This window comes from Telmatherina bonti, assembly GCF_933228915.1.
Source record: "Telmatherina bonti genome assembly, chromosome: 11".
NCBI classification, from domain to species: Eukaryota; Metazoa; Chordata; class Actinopteri; order Atheriniformes; family Telmatherinidae; genus Telmatherina; species Telmatherina bonti.
In genome coordinates this window covers 26,454,593-26,481,587 of record NC_136629.1, presented here as the reverse complement: position 1 = coordinate 26,481,587, position 26,995 = coordinate 26,454,593, and the positions used below count along the sequence as shown (strand labels likewise).

Sequence of the window (26,995 nt, the reverse complement as noted above, 5' to 3'; positions counted from 1 at the left end):
AGAAGTTGGCAAAGGGTTTAGATTGTTGTTGCACTGTCAGCAGGTGGGATCAGTAAATCTAAAATGCTTTGCATGTTTCAGCAGAGTGCAACAACGTATGAAAATCTTACTCACTTCATTACCCTCCACTGTGTGTGCAAGTGTGTGTGCTTGGTGAGACAAGTCAAAGTTATTGGGACGCAGACACCAGTGCAGCGCTCGGATGGGGCAGACCTCCTTGAGCTTTTGACCTGCCTGACCTGATGTCTCTGGCATCAAACAGTTAATGTGATCAGGAGGTCAGAAGAACAGAAATCCCTGTGAACCCTCAGCAAAGACTGAGAAACAGAGTGACCACCACTGCACACCACTTTGGTCCTTTATCTTACAGACAGGAGGAGATGTGCACCTAAATAAAATAAAATCAGAAGGTAGACCAAGTTCCACCTTCGTTCTCAGACAGCAGGCTGAGACAATATTACCCATACTATCATGTCCAAAAATAAACTAGCGTTAGGAGTTTTTAAAGATCCGCACTGTTTTTCTTTTGTTTTTTTTTTTCGTTTCAGCCTTTGCAGGAAATAAAATGATCTCCATTAAATCCATCATTTGTACCAAAACTGCTGGAGTAACCTCAATGTAGAAAGAGACTAGAAACACTCCTGCATCCCCCTCTTCAGCATCCACTCTGTTCTCTTCTGGGCCTTGGTCAACCAGCTATGACATCACCAGCCTTCACCTGCTGTTAAACAGATGGTGCCTCATTATTGACCCCAGACAGGTTTAGAAGATCGCATCGTAAATAAACTAATTAGAGTGTTTTACATGCATGCACACTCAAAATAACTTCCATCACAGCAGCCTCATTTCTGCCTTTAAAGATCTGATCTTGATTTGGGGTTAGGAAGCAGCTTCCCTGCAGCATATGAACCCTCTGCAGGGGGCTCTTGGCATACAAACATGCCTGGGGTTACAAAGCTACCTCCTCTGCATCCAAACCTTGAGTTCCTGCCTTCATCTGCAGCCAGTGAGTTAAAATAAACTCTGGGAGTCTTTCAGCCTTAAAGTTATTTTGACAGCAGCATGGAGAAACAGTGGTAATATAGTGTTAAAATGGCGCAGAGCTGAATTGCCTTACTTGTGATCTTGCACGCATTCATACACACAAAAGCAGACAGCACAAAGAGGAAGTTTAAATAACTCTTTTAGGTCCTAGAATCAGAGAACAACATCTTTGCAAGTGTGCCATTTTGCTGACAAACAGAAGACTTCAGAAAACTGATAATACTCTGACAATTTTACTTCTTTCCAACTCAGTTTGTTTGATGCATTAAGATGCTTTGAAGCAGTGGGATACAGCTCAATCCACATCTTTGCACTACAGCAACCTGAGGCAGGTTGCTGTAGTGCTGTAGTGCATCTCTGCACACTGATGATGGATGAAGGCTGGAGAAATGAATCTGTCCTCCATCCACCTGTCCCAAATCACCTATTTAAGGTCCGGCTTCATTTGGCTTTTGGATAAATAAGGTCCAGAGTGACAGAAGCAATGTGCATTAAACAGACATGCTTCACATCTGCATCACACCAGAAGGTGAATTTGCATTTTAAAAATGCTTGCTCCCCCCATAAATAAACAACTAAATAAATCAAATAAATAAATAAAACTAGTTAGATGGTGAAACAAGGGAGCTTAAATATTTTGGTTTCAAGTATGTTTTACTTTTAGATAAAGAAAAGTTAATCCAAGCTGTGTTCATCTATTTTACATTTATAAATACAACACAAGAAGCAAATGTGACATTTATGTTGAAGTTGAGTAATCTTGCAGGAATGAGGAACAAAGACCTGATCATACATAGTTTACTCTACTGCCCCCTAGTGGCACAGTCATGCACCAACTCAAACCAACTAACAATAATGCACAATAAAATTTCTGATTTTTACAGCGGATTTTTTCTATTTTTATAATACTTAATAATTAATACAGGTGAAGATCACAGACAACATGAAAGAACATTGTATTCCATCAGGGTGGACGGTGAAGTAGACACTGTATCATTCATACATAGTTTATGACCACTGACCACTGTTGCTGAATTATCTCACATTACTTTAAAAATAAGTTTTCACTGCAGGACATTAATTATTCTTACGAGGGTTGTGCAAAGAGAAGCAATGAAACCAGCTGATTTTTACATAATATGAACACTGGTCGACTCTACTGACTCATGTTAACAGCTCTGAGTTGTGACAGTCCACTCTTCACAGTGACTGCTACCTCAAGGTAAAATAGCCCCACCTCTCTCTCTCTCTCTCTCTCTCTCCACATCATCATTCCTCCTGCTAAAAACCCAGTGACATCTCAGCTGCCACAACTGAAGCTTAATGTGCCCTTTATGGTGATCTGCTGTTTTTCTTGTTCATTCACATTCTTGCAGGTCTGAATCTTCACACCAATGAGAGCCCGCCGCATTCAAGCTGCAGGGGTGTTGCTCAACGACTATGATGCATATGTAAGAGGATGCACCAACATGTTGTGACTTGCTACAGATCATTTTCATGACACCACAAGATGGCACAAAAAGGAATGATCGTGCAAGAAAACAAAGCCGTGCATCATTTTTAAAACCACAATACTGTTTACACTGCCTGCATCTGATTAAATCACACTCCTCCTTTTTGCCTAGAGGGTAATCTCAACTGTTTACAGCAACAATGTCACACTCTGAAAATGCTGTACTCCATGATGGCTCGCATTAAGAGGAGGAGAGAGAGAGGCACTGAATGAACAAGCTCCTCGGGACAGAAGTTGTCTCTGTGAAAGAAAGCTGCACAGCAAATCAAAGCGTGACTATTAGGCCCAAAAATGATCCACTTCACCTCAGGTTAGGAGGAGAGAGACTGATAGAAAGATGGAGTGGGGTGTGCAGAAGAGCAAACTGCATTTTTACAGTCGGTCTTTTGAAGTGATGAGCGTGAAGTCAAAATCCCATTCCTCCCAGCTGGCCCACACACCAACTTTCGCCTTTTTTTCCCCCCTACATTTCTATCTCCGCCTGCTGCTGTGTGAAACATATTTTACTATTCCCCCACCTCCTCTACATTTCAGCTACATTTTCACGACCTCTACATTTACTCGAACCTTCCTTACAATCACTGTTCCAGACTCACCCCACCCTGTCAATATTTGTCTGGTCAGCTCTCCGCCTGCTTTAGGCAAATATCTTTGGTAAAGAGAAGCATATCCACATGAAATGGGACTGAGATCAGGTCCATAAGAGGGAGCAGATGGTGATACTTTCCTGATGACATCTTTTGGCTTTTAATGCACTTCCATCCCTCCCCTCTTTCATCACACATGCAGCATTACAGCAAGTTCAACAAAAATTCCTCATAGTTTAAAAGCTTGTGAGCCATTTCCCTCTTCCATTTCAGCCTAGATTCAACACCATAATACTGCAAGGAAGCTGGAAAACGGGCCAGAAACTGCTCTATTCCAGCCTCAAAAAATATAAAGCATTGTTGCCATTTTGTGGTAAACCATTAAGCGGTGATAACCCATTTATTCCACTTTGATAAGCATGCAGGTTCTGAACATTTCTGGATCATAAGAACATATTCAGCGTTGATGGAAGACTTCAGAAGAAAACACATCAATCAGGAAGATGGACATCAAATATTTCCCAGTAAAAAAAAAAAAAAGGGGGGGGGGGGAGAGAAAGAGTAGTGCCAACATTTATCAAGCAAAGTTGTCCGTACTTTCCTCCTCGCCATGTAATCCTGCTCGGCGGGAGTGTCCACTTTCAGTCATTGTTTCTTTTCTTTCTACACATGCAAGTCATGGTGCGCAAACACAATCAGACATGAAATGCTTAGCAGGTTTGTCAACAACCCAAGAGAGAAATCCTTCTTCTTTATCCAGATATGCACGCTTCCTGCAGGTTTGTGAACAGCGTGCGAACCACACAGAAGACTGCTTGTTATGAATATTACAAGAATAAAAAGAGTTTAAAAAATGTAGACAAAATTCAGTGTGGATTTAACTACGACCCAGTTTCCTGATCATTCATCACAGTAGGCTGTAAATGTGCTCGACTGATATCTTGAGCTCAAGCAAGTGCCATTGCAGATTCATGTTGCGATAGGAACTTCAGAGTGAAGATGTCCTTGCATATAAACAAGTCCCCAACTGTCTTTCCAAGAAGCTACGCAACTGCAAGCAGGTCTCAACTTGAAGAAAGAAGAACCAAATTTATTATTTGAGCAGTTCAAAACATTCCTGTACATAAAATTACTGAGGCATTGCACAAGTCTGTATGTTAAAAAAAACCTTAAACCGGATAAATCTAGGCTAGCTAATCTATATTTTGAAAAGTTAATATATATCCCCTTTTTACTCCTAATATTTGTCTTGCTTCAGTCGCCTGAGATTGTCATGTTGCAAATATTGCAGCAGTGAAATCTATTACTAAGCTGGAGCGAGGCCACAGCCCTGAATGTGTGTTTGTATATGTGAGAGCCATGATTGCCGTCACCCCGGCAGCATGACCCGAGGCGAAGGATAATGGAAGCGCCACCAGCATCCTCCGGCCTGCATGGAGGGTGCCGTTAGTTCAAACAAACCCATCAATCAAAATGACAAAGGACTGACATCAGGCATCCACAGGTTCTTTGACCAAAAAGGATTCACCTTGATTTTAGAGTAGACAGGTTTTGTGATTCACTACACTTTTCAAGTGGTCTGGGTTCTGCAACAGTAGACACCTGCACAGAAGGCGGATGGTATCGGTCTTGTCAGAGCCCTGAGCGCTCACTGAAGTGGCGAAGCTACAAACTGAAGCGCTCCTGTAGCTTTTGACAGCCCTGCCAAAAAGGAGAGTCTGTGGTGAAAAGCATCCTCTCTTTCCTCAGGCAGCTTCAGTCCTGCCAGTCGCCTGTTACTACAGCAACAACAAGCTCCTCTCTGGTTTCTGTACTTCCTTTTTACAGCAAATAATTGCGCTTTCCTTCACCTTATCTTTTTAATATCTCATCTAACCCCTCTATGCTTTGCTCAGTGTGCTCTACCTGCACTGATACTCTCCTTGTCGCTGATGGAGGGGAATGCCGTCAATGCCCAGCTGCAGCACACTCAGAAAAACTCATTAGGAGATCACACTAGCCCTTCATGCGGCTGCACCATCCACACACTAAGGAGGGAGAAGATGAGCATGGTGCACACAATTTCATGGACTCAAGAGCAGCTTTTGACCAGTGTTACATGTTGTCACGTCCCTCTGCCTACCATCTTTGCTAGTTATTCTCTTATGTGATCAGGAAAATATTCAGTTCACAAAAAAGGTCATGTTGATCCCAAATCATGTTATTTACATACAAACCTGAATAACAACAACAACAAAATTAACTTATTTCTTTTATAATTATCTGCTGAGATTCAAAAATATTTTCCAAGCTTCAAGTTTGTCCAAGCAATAAATATCTGGTATTTAACCAACTGGAAAAGCCTGTCATTGCTGGCCAATCATTTTATAATAATTACAGTATCTATGATACATAAATCATAAGGCCCAAAAAACCCTAATTCCTAACCATTGATTAAAAAAATATTCCAGTAAGGCATCATAAAATGTTAAAATGAACAGCAAGGTGGGCAACAATCTCTCCTGAGGCTAATTTGATTTAAATAAATTTAAGTGCAACATTCTCAATCATTTACATATAAAAACCAAAATGCAACAATGTAGCCACAAAATACTCAATCATTTAATGCTTTCTGCCACAACCAGGTTCTGGTTTATTATCTGGAATTTCCAAATACCACTTCTGCACAGTGCACACTTAAGGATACCTGAAAGCAATTAAAAAGTAAAAACATCCAAAACAACCAATGAGAGTTTTTTTGTAGTTCTTTGCCATGGTGATCTGTGGGAACCTGTATGTGTGTGAATATAGTCTATTACTTCTTGCTTCCTTGATGCTTTCATCATACTGGTTTTAATGAAAGCAAATTAGAAACACTGCCGCTCCAAACACTGGTTGTGCGGATGTTCCAGGTGTAAAAGGTGCTCTATGCTGATAAGAGAACTACAGACACAGAAATAAATATTAAACCACCATTGTTTACCATAATTTCACTGTCATTTCTAATGCCTAGTAGAAATAAAGGTACATATGTTCATAAAAGCAAAAGGGGTCTTTTAGTACTGTAGTACTGTAGTACTGTTGTACGACAGCCATGTTTAATTCACAAAGCTATTGTAACAAGGACAGAGTTATTCTGGGATAAATATTCCTCAGATGCTTAAAATAATATTGTGTTCAGGTCAAACTGACCCTGCAGAGAGCAGTTACAGCCCCCCGTGTGTCATCTGGCTCTGCTGTCCGAGGTAAAATACAAACTGAGGTAAAGTCGCATCGCATCAATCCCACTGCACAGTAATACTGGCTCATCTATTAGATCCCAGATCAATTTTACGATCTTTAAGAGCAATTCATATGAAAAACATTATCATATCCATGACTTTAACCTTAGGGGCCCAAAAGCAACATCAGTGTGATCAGATCTGAAATGGAAACCCGTTTGGCTGTGACATGATGGTCTGAATTTAATAGTAAATAAAATAAATATTATTGTGCTGTAATTTAAATAAGAGTGATTGAGTAAGTCGATAACACTCTGAATATTTTAAATTAGGCTATGAAAACATTTTTTTTGTGAACACAGGACAAAAAGTAAGGAAATTTGGGTTTGGTGGGATTATTTCTTTGCTGCAATAATCCTTCCAGGCAGTGAATCTTATTGGAAATCCTGTTTATCCTGCTTTTAAATAATGTCACGTTTGTAACAAAAATGCATTTGTTGGATGAGCAGCAGCGTTGAGTATATGGGTTGCACCAATGAAAACCTCGCCAAATTTTCTGCGTGAATGCCAAACAGCTTCCTCTGCTATTGGCTCTTGTCTGGTTTTGTGTATTGGACCGAATGATTGAAGTTTGAAGAAACAAGACATTTTGGATGTTCAGCAATTTATTCGTTTATGGCAAACCTCTTGGCAGTCATATGAGACTGGAGATCGGCTGCATGAAGCTTGTTCTAGATTGTTTGGCTACAAAACTGTCTGCCATGTCATCCCAAAAACCTTCACAGCAGATCTGTAAAGAGCTGGCAGACCAAGGAAACAGTCTTCTAGTGACATTGCCCTCTCAGAATGCCCACATCGCAGCTTGTCTATGACATCCCTTATTATATGTTCTTCAATTTAGAGACGGTATTAGGGATCACTTCACTAATTCCTGGTTTCATGTGGAGATAATGCAGCAACTTGGTTTTGGGGAGCAGCATCTTGAGGTTTTTCCTTTGGATCAGGATCCATGGCATGGGCCACTTTAAGATCAGTCAAATGTGGCCCGCTTAGACCAACTGACCTCTGCAGCAGAGTGCTTACAGGCGCTGTTAATCAGACACAAATTGCGAAAGGATGGTCAAAACCTGGGGCACCAGAAGCTCAAAACAAGAATCAATAACAGAAGAAACCGCTTGGCATCATCAGTGAAGATTTGACTCATTAATAACAGATGCAACCCATCATACTTCATTCTGCTGCTCATCTCACAAAAGCATTTTCCTGACAAATGTGGATTCCGTTTAAAAAGGATAAATTGGCTTTCACAATGGCATAAGATTTATTGCCAAGAAGCATTGTTATAAACAGAAATCATCCACCAAACACAAATTTCCTTACTCTCCTTCGTTGTTGGAGAAAAAAAAAAAAAGTACATGAGAACCATATAGGCTCAGTCCCCTAAAGGATTAACTGTTGGCATGAAGGAAAATGGAGCCATGAAAAGCAGTCAGGGATGGTTTCCTGTGCAGTTTGGGATTATAATAAGTACTTTGCATCCCTACGATGTTGCTGGACAAAAAGTAGATTATAGATTAATTCTGAAGTTCATATACATGTCTTTAGAGGCTCAGACTATACCAAAAAGGCCATCCCATACACATTTATGCTTTCCTATACAGGTACATTGCTTCAGTTCTAAATGTGATCATAAGGAACGATAAATTTGTAGGCTTTAAGTGATAATCCCAGTGTGCATTGTGTCCATAACAACAGATGGCGGGCATGTCTTTCCCAGACAGACAGACTAACTGCATGGAGGAAGAGTTCACATTGTGGTCACAGAAGTGAGGCTACAAGCAGAGATTAACCACGCTCAAGTAATCTTGCACTGGATAACTCTGCAAGAGCATGACGGAGGACAGTCGGAGGAGCGAGATGGGCAAAACTCGGGAGAAAGATCAAGACACTGAGGAAGACTTGAACAGGGAAAAAAATTAAATCTCTTACAGTAAGAGATTTAGTGCATTTTGTGCCTGCTGGAGCTTATTAATAAGCTCTCTATTCCTCTACACAATTCAAGCTCTCATAATTATATCTTACCAGGACATGCCTAGTATACATACCATTCAATGCATACAGACCTATGTTGCTGTGTGCTTGCTGCATGTCAGCTACCATGTGAAAAGGGACGGAGTTTGGGGGTTTGGCTCTGTATGAACAGGAGGAATCATGCAGCGACAAAACAAACTGCAGTGCATAAAGCGTCTGCTGTGGAGGATGAAGTCAGGTGCAGCGGGAGAAATCAGGGATTATGAGAGCCATGAGAGTGAAGTTAGCATATCATGAGAAATTAGTTGGTGCCTACAGATAACCATGGCGATTCTCTCTAGTCACCAACTCTGAGGCAGCAGTGTCTCAACAAGGCAGATTCCTGGTTTCATGTGGAGATTTCCCATCTCCACTTGGGACAAACAATCTGTATTTCTCTTGTCTTTTTGGCCCCAGAACCAGAATCACTCCTGTTAAGATTAATTTATACTCATGTGGCAGGTGTGCAAAGTTGGTTATGGCATTACCGCTCCATGCGAGTCCACAGCAGTTTGATGCAACCTTCTTCCAGACCCAACGTGCAGGGCTTGCATGACCGTGACAGTTGTCCCTTCTGATTGGTTTGTATTTCTGAAGCTTCTCTGTGAATTTGTGTGGTAAACACAGAAGAGAAACTACATCACAACAACGTAACCCTACGCTCATGTTAGAGAGCACCTACCAGTGTCAGCTACGTCGGCTCTACCTTACGCACATGTTGTGAGAGTAAAAATCAACCTTAAAAAAAATATTCGAAAATGAAGAAATGTATTTACTCAAAGCTAAAATAGGTTCTCTTTGGCTGCTCCCTCTTCAGAGTGTGTCAGGGTGAACAACTTCCTGTAAATTGTGTCAAATTAGGTTGCACAACAGCTCAATCTGTAGATTTAAAAAACATTTTTAGAAGAATCTGTATATGTGTGTGTGTGTGTGTGTGTGTGTGTGTGTGTGTGTGTGTGTGTGTGTGTGTGTGTGAGAGTGTGTGTGTGTGTGTGTGTGGGTGGGTGAAGGTGGTTAAAGGTAACTGAACAGGGAATATTTTTCAGACCATTTCCATTTTGAAAATGTGTTTTTTTCCCAGTACGACAGTTTTCATTATACTCAGCAACATTATGATGTCTGCAAGCATATTCAAGAGCAAGAACTGTAATCATTCCCTGACATTCCTTTCAAAAAGTCTAATTTCTGCCTGTATGGGTCAACTGTACTGTGTCTATGAGAAACTGAATGCTTGTGCCATGGCTTCCAAAGGCAAGTAAAATCACCGGTGGATCTATCAAAAGGAGCTTTAAACACGATGTTACTTCAGTAAAGCAAAGTAGCCAAGGTCCTCAAAGGCCTTGCTGTCATGTCATCTCTTCCACATTTAATTACATTTTTAGCACTTCACCATCAAGTGGCTCAGAGCAGCCAGGGCCCCTGAGAGACTCATGCAAATCCAGCACAGACGGGCAGACTAACAACACCAGCTGCTGGTATGTGTATGTGTGTACCTGCATCCTGCCTGCATGTCCTCAAACTGTGTGTCTCCAGAAAGAGAGACTCAAATAGGCCGACAAGAAGCAGAGGAATAACAGCCAAAGCTTTAGGGACTGTGAAGACAGCGAGCAAGAAATCCTACAAGGTGGTGGCAAATTGAGCCAACTAGTCAGAGGCAAGCGAGGAAAAATGTCGAGCTGATGTAGTTCATGAGCGTTTCATGTAATTTTCTGTTTCCAATCATTGGATAATAATACTTCGGAGTTTTTGGCTCATTTCGAGAGCAAATATGCAAGGTGTGGTGACTTTGGAGAGATGTGATATTCATTAGTTTTTAAACTGGCAGTGATGCAGTGAAAACTCACGATGAAGTTGCAGATGCAATGAACTTAGTCGCACCTGCCTCGCCCTGCTCCATCAAGTGTAAAGAAGTTAAAATGACTATGTAAAGAGTAGAAAATAAAAAAAAAAGGGTGACAGGGCCTTACAAGCAGAAATGCATTTTTGGTTTCTAAAGCCATATGGAGCAACTCAAGTGTGATTTGCTTCTGCATATTCATGTCTTTCCTGTAAAACAGAAGCTGGTGGGAAAGAAAAAAAAAGAAAAAAAAAAGACACCCTCTCAGAAAAGCTCAGGCTCTGCACACAAACATTTTTACCAAAGCGGTTTGTGTTGTGTTGTCTGTCAGAAACACGCTTCTTAGCTTCTGAAATAGAATACTGACCTGACATGTGAGAGACTGTGCACCAGTGACCCTGGTTTGATATCAGAATTCCCATTGATCTTGCCTCAGTTGACATAGCAACGGGAGATGCCAGGAATCCTTCCCCACCCCGTCTTTTACGTTTCTGCACATAAACATATAGTTTCTTTCCAGCTACACTGAAGAACAAAAAGAAGCTATATAAAAAGGAGTCTTCAAGTTGATTCCTACAAAATGCAACACAGAAGCATCCTCTCAGGGTCACCTGCTTTCAGAGAGCCACGAATCCTAAGACCCTGGTCGTAGGATAACCATTAAAACATTTCCTGTTATTTTTTTTAATGGAACTGGTATAGTTCAGTAAAGTCACCACACAGAACTATTTATTTATGTGCACTTAGTAGAGCACTCTGAGTTTGTTAAAATAGCCATGTTTGTGTGTGCAAACCTCAGTCTGCTCAGAGTTAAAAAAAAAAAAAAAAAGTTTTTATTTACGCTCAGTTAATGAAGCACTGGATGCAAAATATTATTATTCACCACAAAAGCACACCATCAAAGTTTAATATCTCTTTTAAAGGGCCATAATAAATTACATTTTCTACCAAGAATACCAAGAAAACTGCTTCTTATATAATCATGTTATATGGTTTCATGGGGACTTTTATGGCAGAGGAGTCTAATTATCATGGGATTCTATTACAATAGAATCATTAAGAACTCTTCTGCATACAGCAAAGGCTGGATGTTTAATGTCAAAACACAGTTGTGGCTCTAGATGGGGTGGTGTGTGTGTGTGTGTGTGTGTGTGTGTGTGTGTGTGTGTGTGTGTGTGTGTGTGTGTGTGTGTGTGTGTTGGGGGGGTTGGACTTGGGGTTAACTAGCATAAGAAAACCAAAGCATTAATCATTTATCTATTGACAATCCTCACTCGGGCCAGAATTTGGAATATTAAAGACTTTAGAAAAGCTACAAGCAAAGTTTGGTCTCGTTTTTTTCTGCACTCAGTGACAGAAAAATGTAAAGTAGGTGAGTTTGTGGACACACAGCATTCATAATCTTATGAAAACTGCTTCCAGAATACAGAGAAGCCCATTATGCATAAGCGTTATCTTCTCTCTCCAGATTCTGCTTTATACACAGGGTGGAGCCCATCACAACATCTGCACCAGAACAAATATATGTGTGAATGTTTGTGCGTGTGTGCGAGAAAAATACTGAGTGTGAACTTAACTACATTTGTGTAATCAGAAAATTACCTGGATTAACATGTTTGCAGTTTAAGTATATCTGCAGTCTGTGTGTTGTCAAGAGAACGTTTCCATGACAAGTTCCATGACTTATTCACCTTTTACAGAGAAACTGTAACCAATCACATCCTCCTGTGACCCAAAATTACATGCAAACACACCAAGTTAACTCTTCTTCCTGATAATTAAGTATTGCATGCTAGTTTTTCCAAACCCAAAGGACTTGTAAGTAATTATGGTATTTCCATTCGCATACCCCTGGGCATGGCAATCTGGAGGGGACAGATTTGTACAGTTTTGATCCAACAAATGTTTGGAAAATGTTTCTTCGCCTCGGGGCTGAGAAGCACATATTTTAAAAAGCACATTTTACACAATTTTTTGGGGATTTGATCATCCAGCATTTGTGTAACAATGTTAAACAGCATCAGACAGGTCTGCCATCTCTGCTAAAACACCTTCACATGTTTCAACTGATGCAAAAATGGGATAAAATGTCAAGAACATACACAATCTATGCTGCCACAACAGCAGTGTTTCATTAACTTTGCAAAGACAGACACATTAAACAGTCCTCGTCTGGCTTGGGGGTTGTTTTGAAAGCGTTTGCCGTGGCAGTGAAGTTTTGATCTCGGGCTCTACGGAGCTCAGCGATCCTCCATCAATAGCCAGCAGTTCTGCGGTGTCGGCTGCGATCAAACCTCAAAATGTCAGAGGAAAAACAGGCAGTCATCTCTGCCCTTGACTCTGATACACACTTAACTGAGAGACAATTCCTCCAGTGCTCTCCCTGCCTTCATAAAATATACATACAGCATCAAAAGGGCAGGTATCATGTATCACTTGACAGAGTGAGCTTATAAGCACAGAGATGCACTGCTAAATATACAACAAGTGTGAATTCTAGTCTTCATGCATTCAAATTTTTTGAAGTGATGCATACAAACACCACAGCTGCATCCTCTGGTGCTTGTTTGTCAGTTCATCATCTCCATTCACAAGCTGCCCATAGAAACAACACGTACAGTGAAACAATCCAACTGAAAACAGGGTTAAAGACAGAACCATCTAGAAATGACGACAACTAAATATGCCACAGTTTAAAATCGCAAATTTTAAAGTAAAGGTACTTTTCCTCCCTCCCTTCCTTTCAAAGCTGCATAAGCTGTGTTTACTGTCAACTCATGCATAATCCATTTGCTGCATGCCTTATCAAAAACCCCAGACTCAAATAAATCTAACCTTATTATTCGCATTCGTCAAGAACTGTCACAGAACTTTTCCACTTGTTTTATTTCCAAGAAACTGAACTTTTTTACTCACACTCATTTGATGCTCTATTTAAATATATTCTTTGAAATTCTATTTACCTTGTTAAACTTTTAATTTCAAGTTGAGGGGCTACAGTGCATAAACAATGAGACCCCCCCAAGCAATGTTCCACAGAGGAAGACAAATGAACTTGATAGGAGCTGGAGGGAGGCCGGCCAGAGAGGAGCCAGCAACAGTTAAAGATGTGTTGTTCTCTAAATGTGCAGCTGACTAACTCTGAATTATAAGCAGAGGAGAGTTCTGCTTCTTTTCCCCTTGAGGTGTTAAAAGACCAGTTATGTTGTCTAAGAGGGCCAGATGGGCCTGAGTTCTGTGACTAAACTCTTGGCGCACACACACCTCCGGGACCCTCAAGCTGATCAGCATTCAGAGTTGATGCTTGCTGTTTTCTCTTCTCCAGCGCTTGCTTTCTCCTTTTCCCACTCTGCTGATGGTTCCACAGGGACGACAAGAATTGCTGCTGTTCACGCAATTACTCCTCGTGGGGGTGGTGGGGGGTGCACACAAGTGGCGGCAGATAGACAGAAGGAGAGAGTGATACCAAGCAGAGATGCATGGTTGGACCTTTACTCAGTTGGTAAACATGGAAGACCATGCAGCCTCCAGACACTGCAAAACTTACAGTTCTTCTTTTTATTCCCCAAAAGATTGAGGTAACTTTCCTCTGACTACTGTGACAGTTTAAAACTCATAATCCTGTTAACCATGCACTGTACAAAATGCCTACAAGCTCCACAAACTTAGTCCCTCATCCGCCTAACTCCTAATAGCATGATATGAAACTGGTTTGGGATTAAATCCCTGTTTCGTTTTGTTTTTTCCTTTTTGATTTTTTGCTTCTGCAGCTACAAAGTATTTCTGAGCCTCATTGTCGATAGACTTGAGCTATCTCAGAACTCATCAGTATCATTTACATACATTTACAGAAAACTATGTTATTATGTGGATCTGACACAAGTCCTAACAATCTGATCCAACATATTAAACACTTCACAGTCTTGTTGTTACTAAACCCATGTGCTTTAGAGTTTGTCTTGTCCTCTCAGTGCTACCAGACTACACTGCTTTGACATTTTTTGATAGTATCTATAAACCCATTGATGGCTGTAAGATGTCATGCCCTGATGGATCAAAAACACCCTAAACTATGGTTTGTACTCCATCACACTTCAAAGCTGACATTAAGCTTTTGCCTTGTTGGGAAATTCTCATTTCCTTCAAAGAAAGAAAAGTATATTTTGGTCACAAAGTTAATTTACTGTCTTGTCTGTCAGCAAAAGATTGTTTTGAAAGTGAACTTCATGGTGTCATTATGTGTCACATCCCAGTTACCTTAGAGGTCAGAACTAGGAGCTGGGAATGACATAAAATTATTTCTGTAAGAATTTGGCAAAATAGTAAGGATTGCTCATAGTATTGGTCAGTCATAAGACGGCTATTTTAAGCAGTACAAGTGGATAACAACACATGATGCAGCACTTAGTAGAAAAACAACAGCAACGTGTTCACAGACAGAAACTGAACAGTGCAGTTTCTTACTACAGATGTCACTAGGTTTTACAGGTAGTCATGTTGAAATATGAAGTAACGGCTAAGGAGTGAGTAAGATGTTAAAGTGTCACATTTTATAACTCGCTTTTCTGTAAAGAGCCAAGTTAACAGGGCTACAACATGGGCCAATCAGATTTCAGGAAGCGTTTGCGCCCCTCTGGACCTCACCTTCATCGCCTTTAACATCACTTTTGCTTTTTTTTTTTTTATATTCGACACTTCTTTATGCATTTTTGCAAGGTTTGATCTGTTATCTTAGTAAAACACCCAAGATTAGAAGTAGATACACGGCAGTGCTGAATAGTCACCATTTGGACAGAAAAACACAAACATGTGCTGACTGATGCATTTTGAAATAATGCAGACTTCATCAGCAGCTAAAATTCAAGTCATTTCTGATTACATCTATTGAACTGGAACACTTGACTCTTACAAGCCTTTTAAGAAGCCACTAGAAGTGTTAGTTATTTTCCCATTATACAGACGGTCCAATACAGACAATTGAGGCAAAACTACACATTACCAATTTTGTCAGATTGTGTTAGTTTAAAATTGTGACCTGTAATCCATTAAATCCTGGTCACATAAAGGGTTAGCAGACTCTATTCTAACTGTACTCCTGTACAGGACAGGAAGGTGAAAAATGCTGCCATGTTCAGTATGAAAAAGCCTCTTTACTACACTTGTGCTGCTGCACCTTATGGCTATTGTGACCTTATGTAGAATAAGGGGAAAAAAAAAACAAAAACAAAACAGGAGCATGGCGCACACATATTATCTCAGTGCATCGCTTTGTTCCTGTGCACAAAAAAACAAGTACGCTGAGAGTACCTCACTGTGATGTTTGATGCTGATGGAATTTAAAAAGAAAAAGGCAAAAGGAATCAAAGACTGACAGGCTCTTATTATTATGCAAATCATATTCTAACAAATCAAACAACATGGACAAAAGAGGAATAATGAAACACTGATGCAATCACAGACAGCTAAAACTAATCTTTGGTTTCTGGGAAAAAGTCTTATTCAGAGAATTCAGAGTAAATCAGCAAATTAGATTGACTTATTTGATACGGCTCTTATTCGCCTCTCTCTAAGCAGACAGGATGAGGCTTTTGCTTTTATGAGTCTTGTTATTAAAATTAAAGTTCCTTTCTATTGTAAAGTCTAAAATCATCTGAACAGCTAACAGAATAACAATCAAATGAAGTAAGCTGATTTGAATTAGTTATTTTATCGATCCACTTTGTAATCCAGCAGTTGTCAACAGAAAACAGGGAAGAAATCATTTTTGTATCGACGCCCTTAAAATACAAGACCGGATGACATGCAGGTGGTTTTAGGCACAAATGGAAAAGCAGCCCAAACTTTAACCAGGCTCATTAGATGGAAATGATCTACTAAACCCACAGGAAGAAAAGAAATAATGTGTTTGTGTGAGAAATATCACACAGGGTCCTGAAATTGCGACCAATGATACTGAAAAATAACTGCTTGCTCAAAGAGAGGACAAATGAGGGGGGGGAAAAAAAAAAATTCAGCCTACCTTCCCATAATTAAATTTATTAAAAGCACTTTTGTTGAAACCTAGCTGAAATTTCTCCCAACCTTTCTGCATGCTCTCAGGTAGCTATTTTTTAAACATCATGAAAAAATAATGAACCATTCAAATACAAGAAACAAACATGATGATAACTATTTTGTCAGAGACAAAAGAACAAACAGCTTTTCATGGCCTCAATAGAACCCATTAAAAAGCAAGTAAAATTTGACTTTGATTTCAGTAAACAGAGGGGATTATTACCTCCACCAAGGAGGTTATGTTTTGTTTATCTTTTTGTTTGTGTTCAAGATAACTCAAAAAGTTACAGATGGATTTTAATAAAAATTTTCAAGAATTGTTGGAAATGTGAAAAGGCAGAACTGACTTAATTTAGGTGGTGATCCGGATCACCGTTTTGATCAAGGAACTTTTTAAAAGGTCTTGGCAGAGGTTTGAACTTTCCGAGTGCTTTTCTTCTTTAACATGGAGTGGAAGAATTAAAAGGATCTAATGAACCTTTCACTGTAAACTGGAAACTCCTGGTATCAGCATGTGCAATGTAGTTTCCCATCATTACTGCGTTCAACTTGTGCATAAATACATTTTATTGTTACATATGCCTTAAGAACAAACATTAAGGAAAAAGTTTGACTTGATTGGCATTTAAGGAAACTCGTTATTGTTCAACCTGTCTTCCTGTTGTCTCCTTCCTCTTTACAGTCTGCCATGACAGGGCATGCTCTGCTCTCATCTTCCTTCACTAAAAGATTTGTTCACCAGAGTGTTGAAAAAGCAGATTCACCTAGCCTATTAGTACCCTTTTAACCAAAGTGCCATCACAGATAAGATGTCCAACAGCACCCACATTACATGCAATCAACATGGCCTTTCTCCTCTAGCTGACAAGCATCTTAACATCACAGAGTGTCTTAAAAGCCACCGAACCCATTAGAATAAGAAAAGCTCATATCTGAAAAGTCTTCATTTCTCCGATTTGGGTTCTGCTTTTGTAAATTAGCTTAATTTGTACTTTTCTCTGAGGATACGTCTGAGGGTACATCTTATCACACACTGGCACTCCTCCCTTCACGTTGTGTGAAAAGAGATGCTTGAATTCATTTAGATACAATGCACAAGCTCTTCATCTAGTCTGTTTTATTGTTCCCAGTGTTTGGAACGCTTGCTCTGTTTTTAGTGTGACCGAGATCCGAATCGCTATTGTAAAATGACTGAGGGAGAATAATCTCAGATAAAACGTTCAGCTGTGGTTCCAGCAGAGTCCGTTTATCCTTTTAGCTCTGCACATACCTGCTTATCCTTGTCCTTTGCTTTCCCAGTGCCTGACACCCGTGACGAGGTGACATCACGAGGGATGACAGAGATTTGGTGCAGTGGCATGTTCATCCCAGCGGATCCTACCAGGGGTCACTCACGCGCACACTTCCTGTATCGCTCCTAAAGCAAAGGGCATGATGGTCCAAACTGACTCCTTGCTCGCACCACCCTGCAGAAGACAGACATTACACAATAATTAGTCATGAAAATATCTTCAACACAGGAAACCAGATGCACAGTTCTGAAATGGCAAAGCTGATTTTTAAGAACTCAGATGAGTTTTCAGTGACTGTGACTAATTAGCAGGAAAAGTTATATTTGTCCAATTTTTGTTTCTTTGCATTGGTCCCCTGTTAAATCCAGGAAATAATTTAAAAACTATTTTACTTGCATATAAAGTTCTAAGTGAGCAAGCTCCATTGTTTCTGTTGTATTTGAAACCAGCGCCCAGTTTGGGTTCAGGAAGCAAACATGATGATATAAACTTTGCTGATCGATAAAGTATATAGTTAAGACAGGCTTAGGTGACCTTTACCCACCCCTCTGATCCTGCTTTAGGCTGAGACTGCTGGGTGACATTCCATGGTGTACTGAGGACTTCCCTAACTTTTTTTCTTTACTCCCCATTTTCCACGTATAAATTTGGTATTATTATTGTCATTAAACTAAGTGCTACGACAGTGATCCTCAATCCTGGCCCTCGAGGGCCGGTGTCCTACAGGTTTTCCAAGTGTCCCAGCTGCAACACACCTGATTCAAATCAATGTGTAATTCGCAGACATGTGCAGAGCTTGTCTGAGTCAGAGACATGCATTTTCCAGCAGGGTCACATTGAAAACCAGCAGAATAACGGCCCTTGAGGATGAGGATTGAGGATCCCTGTGCTGGGATATACTTGCTGTGTACACAAATATGCACATCAACGTTCTGCTACATTAGTGTACTTGGATGGATTTTAATGAAATTTTGATTTTACTTGATGCAAACACTGGAAGCATGACGTGGCTTTACACAGCACTTGGATTCAAAGGCCAATCTGCCGGTCACAGTGGATTTCTGGGGCATTTCTACAAAAAACAGTTTACCAATCTGTTGTAAGCTGTTAAGTCACAAGTGTTTACCAAAGTGCAACAGGAACCACAGTGATAGATTACATAAATTACTGTGTGGATCATGCCACCAACATGAAGGCGATCCATACGTTTCCTAACCAGAAACCATGGATGACACGAGATGTGAGGACTCCAACATCTGTAACACAACAAGTAATGTAACAGCTTACTCTACAGCTATGGCGAGGGAGCTAAAGCATTGTTTCAGATATTCCATACTTCAAACAGCATGATGCGTCTTTAATAACTCGTCCCATCCTCGTCAGGTCTGGGATGGGATCCGAGCGATTACAGACTACAAGGGAACGCTATCCGCCCCTGTTGATCTGCATCGCCTCTACATATGGTTTGACAGAGACAACTTGGACCAGGTGATGCAGCCCCTCCCCACCTCTGATCCTGCTAGAGCAACTTGAATATAAGGACAAATACTGTATGAAAGGACGCTCTTCATCGTCCAATTGCATACTGCTGAGTAAACTTGTCCCCAAACTCCTTGACTTATGTCTCAGTGCCCCTGTGTGTAACTGGATACTGGAATTCGTAACCATACAGACAGAATCTGCCAGGCTGGGTAAACACATCTCTCCTTCCCTGTCACTCACCATCGGAGCCGCAAGGCTCAGTCTGCTCCTTTACACACTCTACAACCATGACTGCTCTACCTTCTTTCCTTCCAATTCCATCATTAAATATGGAGATGACAACTGTGATTGGCTCTATCACTAAGACTGATGAGTCTGCATTCAGGAAGGAGTTATAGCAGTTGACAGCATGGTGGGATGGCCACAACCTGACTCTCAACATTATAAAGATGAAGGAGGTTATTGTTGACTTTCTCAGGGTGGATCCACACATCTCGAAAAACATCTCTCTGTATTAAGGTCACCAGTGGGGCTGGGATAGCTTCAGACAGACATGTGTCATGCAGCGAAGGCCTCACTTCATGGCAAGGGACATAGATGGAAGAAAATTCAACTAAGAACTTGTTGTTAAAAAGAATAATGGCTAAATAATATGAAGGTGGGACAACTTCTTAGTACCTAATGAACAGCAGAAAAATGTATTCTGTAGAGTGCAAAAAACATGTCCCAACCAAATGTTTGAGCACAAGTAACCTCTTCCACCACTTACAAGTGGAGCATAAAGAGTGCAAATAATGTTAAACAGTGTGCCATAATTCAAATGGTAAAGTCTTCTCAGCAATCTGTCTCAACACTGGCCACTCTGCAGAACTCTGACTGGCAATATAAATGGAAATGACTGTGTTCAATTACCTGTGATATCGTTTCATATTAAATCAGTGGATTCTAAATCCAATCTTATTCAAATCGGATTATGACTGAATCTTGGATATCAGCAGATATCAAATCGATAAACATTAAATTGATATAATATTGTATAGTGATCCAACTACTTACAAGGCTTACACATGTCTTCTGACCAAAGCCATCTATTTAAAACATGTAGGCTTTTTATAGCTGCAGCTTATAAATTTAAAGTCTTTAATAAAATGTCTGACCTGTGTATGTGCGCATGTGTGTGTGTGTGTCTTGTCAGACTGAAGTTCTGATGGTGAATTAGAACTCTTAATTATGTTCTGTAGATTTCATAGATCTAAAATAATACACAGCTCTCTAGCTTATATTGGTGGTGGATGCACTAAACAGTTTTACTTACAGAGTATTTGTAATTTACTACATGCAAAGCACATGCAGTTTTATTATCTTAAAGCATGTTCAATATACAAAAGACTAAGTATACTCGTTTGATGGGCATTTGGGTTATCCGCCTTGAAATATAAATGAAAAAAAGAAGACACAGGGACTGGAGCCAGTTCAGCAAGCTCAGAAACCACTTCAGGATTTCACTGACGTGCTGTCAAGTCAGGATAACATGACGCCCTTAAATGTCAGACCTGTCCTACACCTATTCAGTGCTAATTTCTTGGTACCTGAAGAGGGGACATGTGAGCTGTGCATATTCAAAATATCAGGACTAGAGTTGTGAATTACCTCAATAACAAATATGTGGACCCAACCACCAGTCACCTGTTGGATATAGCATCTTTTGTGGATCCACATTTCAGGTTCACTTACATCCCAAGAGAGAAAATATGGGCACTTAAAACATGAAGCTAACTTGGAGGCAGAGTCCCTGATGGATGATCAAAACAGATGTTTGTGTGAGCTGCCTGACCCAACAGTCCCTGAATCTACAGACCAAGGAGAAACACATGTGCCACTGCCACTTGAAGCTAAACAGAAGAAATCCCTTGCAAGCTTCTTCATGCACAGCACAGATACCAGAACCACATTCACACTGAGAGAGATGATGAAAATTGAACTGTCAAGCTACATGCAGTCAGTCTGAGTTGAGTGATGCAGACCCACTCAAAAGATGGAATGAACATGACATTGCCTTTCCAGCTCTGGGCTGTCTTGAACAGATGGACCTGTGTGTCCCAGCTACCAAGTATATATATATATATATATATATCTAATATCTAGAGAAGGTCTTCAGTTGAAGTGGGAACATTGTTACCTGCTACAGGGCATCCCTGAAACCAGACACTGTTGACAGACTTGGATATCTGGCACAACCTGTAGGAGCTATAGTAAATCTGTAGAAGCAAACAGTAGTTTGCCTATTTTTCCATTCATTTTGTTTTAGAGGCATTTAATTTAAAATAGACGACTTTCATTTCAATTAGCCGTTTTATTGCCCATGTGCTGCTGATCTTTACTATAGGTGCATTTAGCACTCAAGATTGTAAATCTAGTTTCAAGACCAAAAAAAAGTTAATTTACACACATTATACATATTTATTTATTTATTGTGTCATGACTGATTTTGCCAGTCCTAGGTGGGATCAAGTTTCTGAGGCTGAGGGCTACAAAGGACCTGAGTTGGGACATCCCCACCAGGGCTATGCTCAGAAAAGCTCATCAGCATCTCTTCTACCTTAGGTACCTTAGGAGCACCAACTGCAGGAGCCTGCTGGTGTGCCTGCCGTGTCTGTTTCTGTGGTATTCCAGGGTGAAAAGCATAGCTAGGTGGGTTATTGGAGCCTAGCTTCCACACATATCCACCATCTTTTTCATCCCGTTGCATTGGCAGATCCCTCAGTGTCTTTAAGGGCTCATCCCACCCTGGACGTGACCTGCTCCACCTCCTACACTCAGGAGGGAGGTACAGGTCTTTTAGAGCAGGAACCACAAGCAGTCATTTGTATTTATGTATTTTTATTCTTTTATTCTATTTCATCAACCAGCCCTGTACATGCTCAAATTGGGTCAATTATTATTTATTAAATAACTTGTAAATTCTTACATCGTTATACAGATATAAAAAATTATTTTCTTTCTTACTCTTATGTGTTTTAATTTCTTAGTTTCAGTTTAATTATAGTTCAGTTTAAGTTACTACACTGAAATCCCTACGAGAACCTAACAGAAGAAACTGAACAACTTTACTCTATTCTGACCCACAGTACAAACTTAAAGAAACTTCAACTACACACAAAGTAACAGGAAAAATTATCTCCTGAGAATTTTTTTTTTCCCCCACAAAAGAGCAAAGGCTTTTAGGATGTAATAAATCATAAAAGAGATTATCCCTTATGAGTGTTATCACTACGGAGGTGCGTAGGAAATCTTTTTTTCCCCTGAAGACTTTGAATTGGAGCTCTCATTTTTCAGACAGCCGTGATAAGTGGGACTCATTTTATGGATGTTTTCAGAGTCATGAAAGCAGCAGCCACAGCATTTAGCAGTTCTTCTGAGATATACAAGAGGTTTTACAAATGGATCGTTTTGATTTCAGTTAATGCAGCCATCTGCACTGCCACTGACAGCAATTAAGCTTCGGCTCCTTCTCACCACTATGTGTGCATGTGTGTTTGTACACAGGCCCGACTGCCAAGCAAACCCTCAGACTTCTTGATATGATACATAATGGCAAGATTAAGAAACCAAAAAGCAAGCAGACAGATGGGAAGTCAGTAAAATGGCAGTAATCAGAAAGCATCATTGACGACTGGCGGAAAGTGTTGGCGTGGGCTTTGGACAGAGAATGCCATGTGGGTTCAGTGAGGAATCAGACGGGCACAGCCGGAGCTGTCACTTTGGTTCATCGCTGCTCTGTCTCTGATAAGTATTCATCAAGATAAAGAGGTGAGCATGCCCATATGCACTCACAAACAGCAGACCTATAAGCTTCTTAACACGACTGTGTGCGAGTCCAATCATGTAATAATTAAGAACACAGAGAGCACCTCAGTGCCCACTGGTGCATTTCTTCAACAAGCTAACAAGCTGCAGACCATAAACACAGAGATGTAGTCAAGGGTGAACAAGTGAGATGAGCCTCACAGCATGAAAAACTAATTTATGTCAGATAATTAGCACTTGTACAAGTAATTGTAATTGCAATGAAGCTTCATGGAGGGCGAGGACAGGGATTCATTTCAAAAGTGGGTGGGGTAAAAAAAAGATTCAAACATGTTATTTGGGAGAAGCTCAACTGATAGAGATAATTAGCACTTCATAATGCAAAAAATTACATTTTAAATAGAGGTGCAGAAGTCTTCTGGCTCCCATATTTACTTTCTTTAGTAGCAAATAAAATATATAATTTTATTTACTACAAGCTAGCACTTATCTCTCAATAAATAATCACTATTTGTATGAAACCTTTTAGTATGAATTGCTATAGCACTTGTGGGTTAATCTATAAACCTCTTATTCTCTATTCTTAGCTTCATTTCCATTTTAACTCCAGCTCTTATGTTACTTTTTTCTTTTGCTTTTTCTTGTACAGCATTTGGCGAGTTGTTATGCTTCTCAAAGTCCCTAAGAAATGTTATGCTACGCTACGTTATGCTACGCTACGTTAGCACCTGACACTGGCCCATGTTTGAATGCAGTTTCATTATAATTTGCATTACCAAAAAATGTTTACAGTTCAACATTTCAAAATATTTCTAGTTGTTGCCAGTGTCAGACAGGAGCCTTGGTAAAGTGCTTTCTTGGTTCCGCTTTTGTGAGTAATCTCTAAACAACTCTGAGGAGATGGCTCAGCAAATTGTTTATACAGCAAGGTCAACGCAATACCACGGTGAGGGAATATTATGCTCAGAAAAATAAGTGGAATGAAGATTGACATTAGCTTGAACTGCAGGTTCACACAGCAGTTTGGAAAACAAGCAAGCAAACAAAAACAAAGTGTTTATGGAGACAGAAAGGTTGTTACAGAACAAACTGAAATTTTGACAAAAAGTGGAAAATCTTCAACTATTCACCAGGTCATTCAGGTCAGTTAAATGTTTTGATTAAATGTTGAGAGAAGATGGTGTACATCAGGCTGGTGCAATCAGAGTTTATTTTAAATATATTGTTATCTACATGTTGGATTTTTCAAATCTGCACTGTCAACAGCGCCGCAAAGCAGTATCCAATAATAAAAGCTACAATGTTTTCATCCTCTCACTGATCATTCAGTTTGTCTATTCAATAACAGTAAAATAATTCACTCAGCACCCATCCTAAGAATCAGCGAGGTCATTGAGTTGGGCAGAGAGCACTTGAAATCACACTGTGTACAAGTGTGTGTGTGTGTGTGTGCATGTGTAGCTAATGAGTTACAGTAAATGACTCACTTTAACAAAGTTGAGCCTGAGGACACCATCACATGGCAGCATCATTAAAACTCCAGCTACATTTCAGTCATAAATTTTTGCAATAATTACAAAGCTTTTTTTCCTCTGTGTGTTACTCCCCAGTCCGTGATGTGGAGTAAACAACAGTGATGAACAGAATAAATCATCACAGCCTCAGTTATGTATTCGTGTATTGCAGATTTCTGCAGAAGCATCAATGAACTATGAATCCACCGCTTGACCACAAAAATGCCTTCTGTTGCACCAACAAGCTCATTACCATACATCCTAAAATAATAACTGCAGTAACCCCCCACCCAGCTGCACTTTTAATTGGCATTGCGCTTCAAGATTTATATCTTCATTGAACTGTAAGATGGCACTAATGGGGAAAGAGATGTAGACCACAGACAGAATTATATCTTACCACATATATTTATGTATAAACATCTAATTTAGCACTACAGTGTGAATATTTTTAAGATTAATAGACCTAAACTCATTCTGTCAAACTGTTGGATGTAAGATCAAGCAATTTTACTTATGTATGAGTGTGTGTGTGTGTGTGTGTGTGTGTGTGTGTGTGTGTGTGTGTGTGTGTGTGTGTACACTCCAGGGTGGCTGCCAGTCAGAGTTCATTGCCACATTATGAAAAGCTACAAATACAGCAGCACCACCACCAATCTCAGACCTCCTGTGAATCCAATTTGATACTGACCTGTTGCCATGGCAGCCGGTTATGTAGATGATAGCCTTCAATAGATAGAGGCACCTCTGACTGGTCACAGGAAAATGCTTAAGTTTGACTGAGGACAATTTATAATAAACCACAAGCTATTTTAGTCACTACTCAGAAGATGTATTAAATCTCTGCAACGGCTAGAAACTACGATTCAGACTTGAAATTTAGAAAAGTTTTTGCTAGTAAAGACTTTAAATGTGAAAACTGGCAACTAGGAAAAAGTCATACTACTGTGCAATCTGCTAAACCAGTTCCCACAAAGAGCACAGGGGTTTTTTGCAAGGCTTTGATCGAACAGAGCCAATGTGATTGGCCATGTCCACACAGAGACAAGCTCAAGTGAATCTGCGGATTTCTTTAACCAATCAACTATTATATCGAAATAGTTCAAGTCTATCCTAGATTTTTCTGCATTAAAGGGTCTTTAGGGAATTTGGTTGGGCACCACTAAAATAGACAAAAGAAGCAGGAACTCAGCTCTGCTTTAATTGATTTTTATGTTAGCAGCAACCTGCAGAAACATTTGCATGAAGAGACCTTTGTTTATCCCCACTTGATCAAACAGACTAAAGCAGGAAATGGAGTTTCAATTCCTGCATTGGTTCAGATATCAGATAAACCACTACAGAATCTATGAAATATTTGGAAAGCGAAGCAGTTTTTCTAATTCTGGCTTTGTGCACAGTGTACAGATTTTAATCAGTATAGAGACTCGGTTGAAAGTTGATGTCACACTTAATGTTAAATTTACAGCCATTGTGAGGATCCTGCTTGCGACAACATCTTCTGTGTGAAGAGGTTTTACAAACCAATCCTAAGGGTAGCATTTTCAGGCACAAACTTTGTAAATATCCTCATTTATTTTCTCCATCAAATCTGTAAACTGATTAATGTTTTAGCCAAACAGTTATATGAATGTTGTTTAGGCAATATGGCAAATATTAGTACAATATTCTGTTTGGCAGTAATAATACAGGGCGTCAAGTAACCAGGGGTAGTTTAAATTGGGTGGAAGGGGTTTAATGTTGAAGGTAACCCCATCATTCAGACAGAGCTGGCCAATCAGATCTTTCGGTTTCCCCTTATGATCCAATCTAGCCCAAAATTTTTCAATGGGTTTTTTTGTTTATTATTTGCAAATGTAGGCATATTAGTTCTAAAATTGCTTCTGCATACAGACATAAAATAATAGGCAAGGCCATCACAATATCAGCTCCATTAATCCCACTGAAGATCATTATTTTAAGTCAAGGAAGACAATTTTGGTAGTTTCTCCGAAGCCCCCTCCCTCCCAGCCCCTGGGCCAGGTAAATCACAATCCTGTCTCTTCTGCGTTCTGCTCAGCTGAACTTTGCTGCTATTCAGTTTGCTAAGAGGCCTCTCTGTGTCAGTGCTGTCAGATCAGACCCAAAATATGGCTGAGAACCCATCTGATGTGCAACCAGCCAGAGAAACTTAGCTGTGTATCAATCAATCCAAACATTACCGTTCAACAGCTATACTCCACATTTAAAGAGGAGTCTTTCCAAAAGGAACTGCCGGCTATGAGACAGTCCAACAGAACAAATCTGACAAATACAGGGCATTAAAAACTTAAATATGTAAGATTATAGGAACTGCAGTTTTCAGATTTCAAGACTTAAAATTGATACATTAAGCTCCATCAATTAAAAAAAGAAAGTTTATTCTGTTTTTATGTTTGAATGTGAACCTTTGGAAATAAATAAGTTACTGAAGTCAAAGGACTTTATGCGAGCCACAGCCATGATTCAGCTGACTGTGTCCGCCATCATGAAGATCATACATTTCAGTGCTACAGGAATGTATTCAGTGTTCCTTTGGCAGATACAGTGTAAATTTAATCATGATGCAGATGCTGA

General features: G+C 39.9%; 1 protein-coding gene across 1 annotated transcript in view; it reads right to left on the bottom strand.

Annotated features, from left to right (window-relative positions):
• Positions 1-26,995, bottom strand: part of marchf8 (membrane-associated ring finger (C3HC4) 8) — a gene marked incomplete at its 3' end in the record, with an annotated part of 79,077 nt that overhangs the window by 36,022 nt on the left and 16,060 nt on the right. The window contains exon 2 of the mRNA XM_079248554.1: positions 17,576-17,771. Within this exon, the coding sequence (XP_079104680.1) occupies positions 17,576-17,671 (96 nt within the window). The 5' untranslated portion in view covers positions 17,672-17,771. The remainder of the gene's footprint in view (positions 1-17,575; positions 17,772-26,995) is intronic.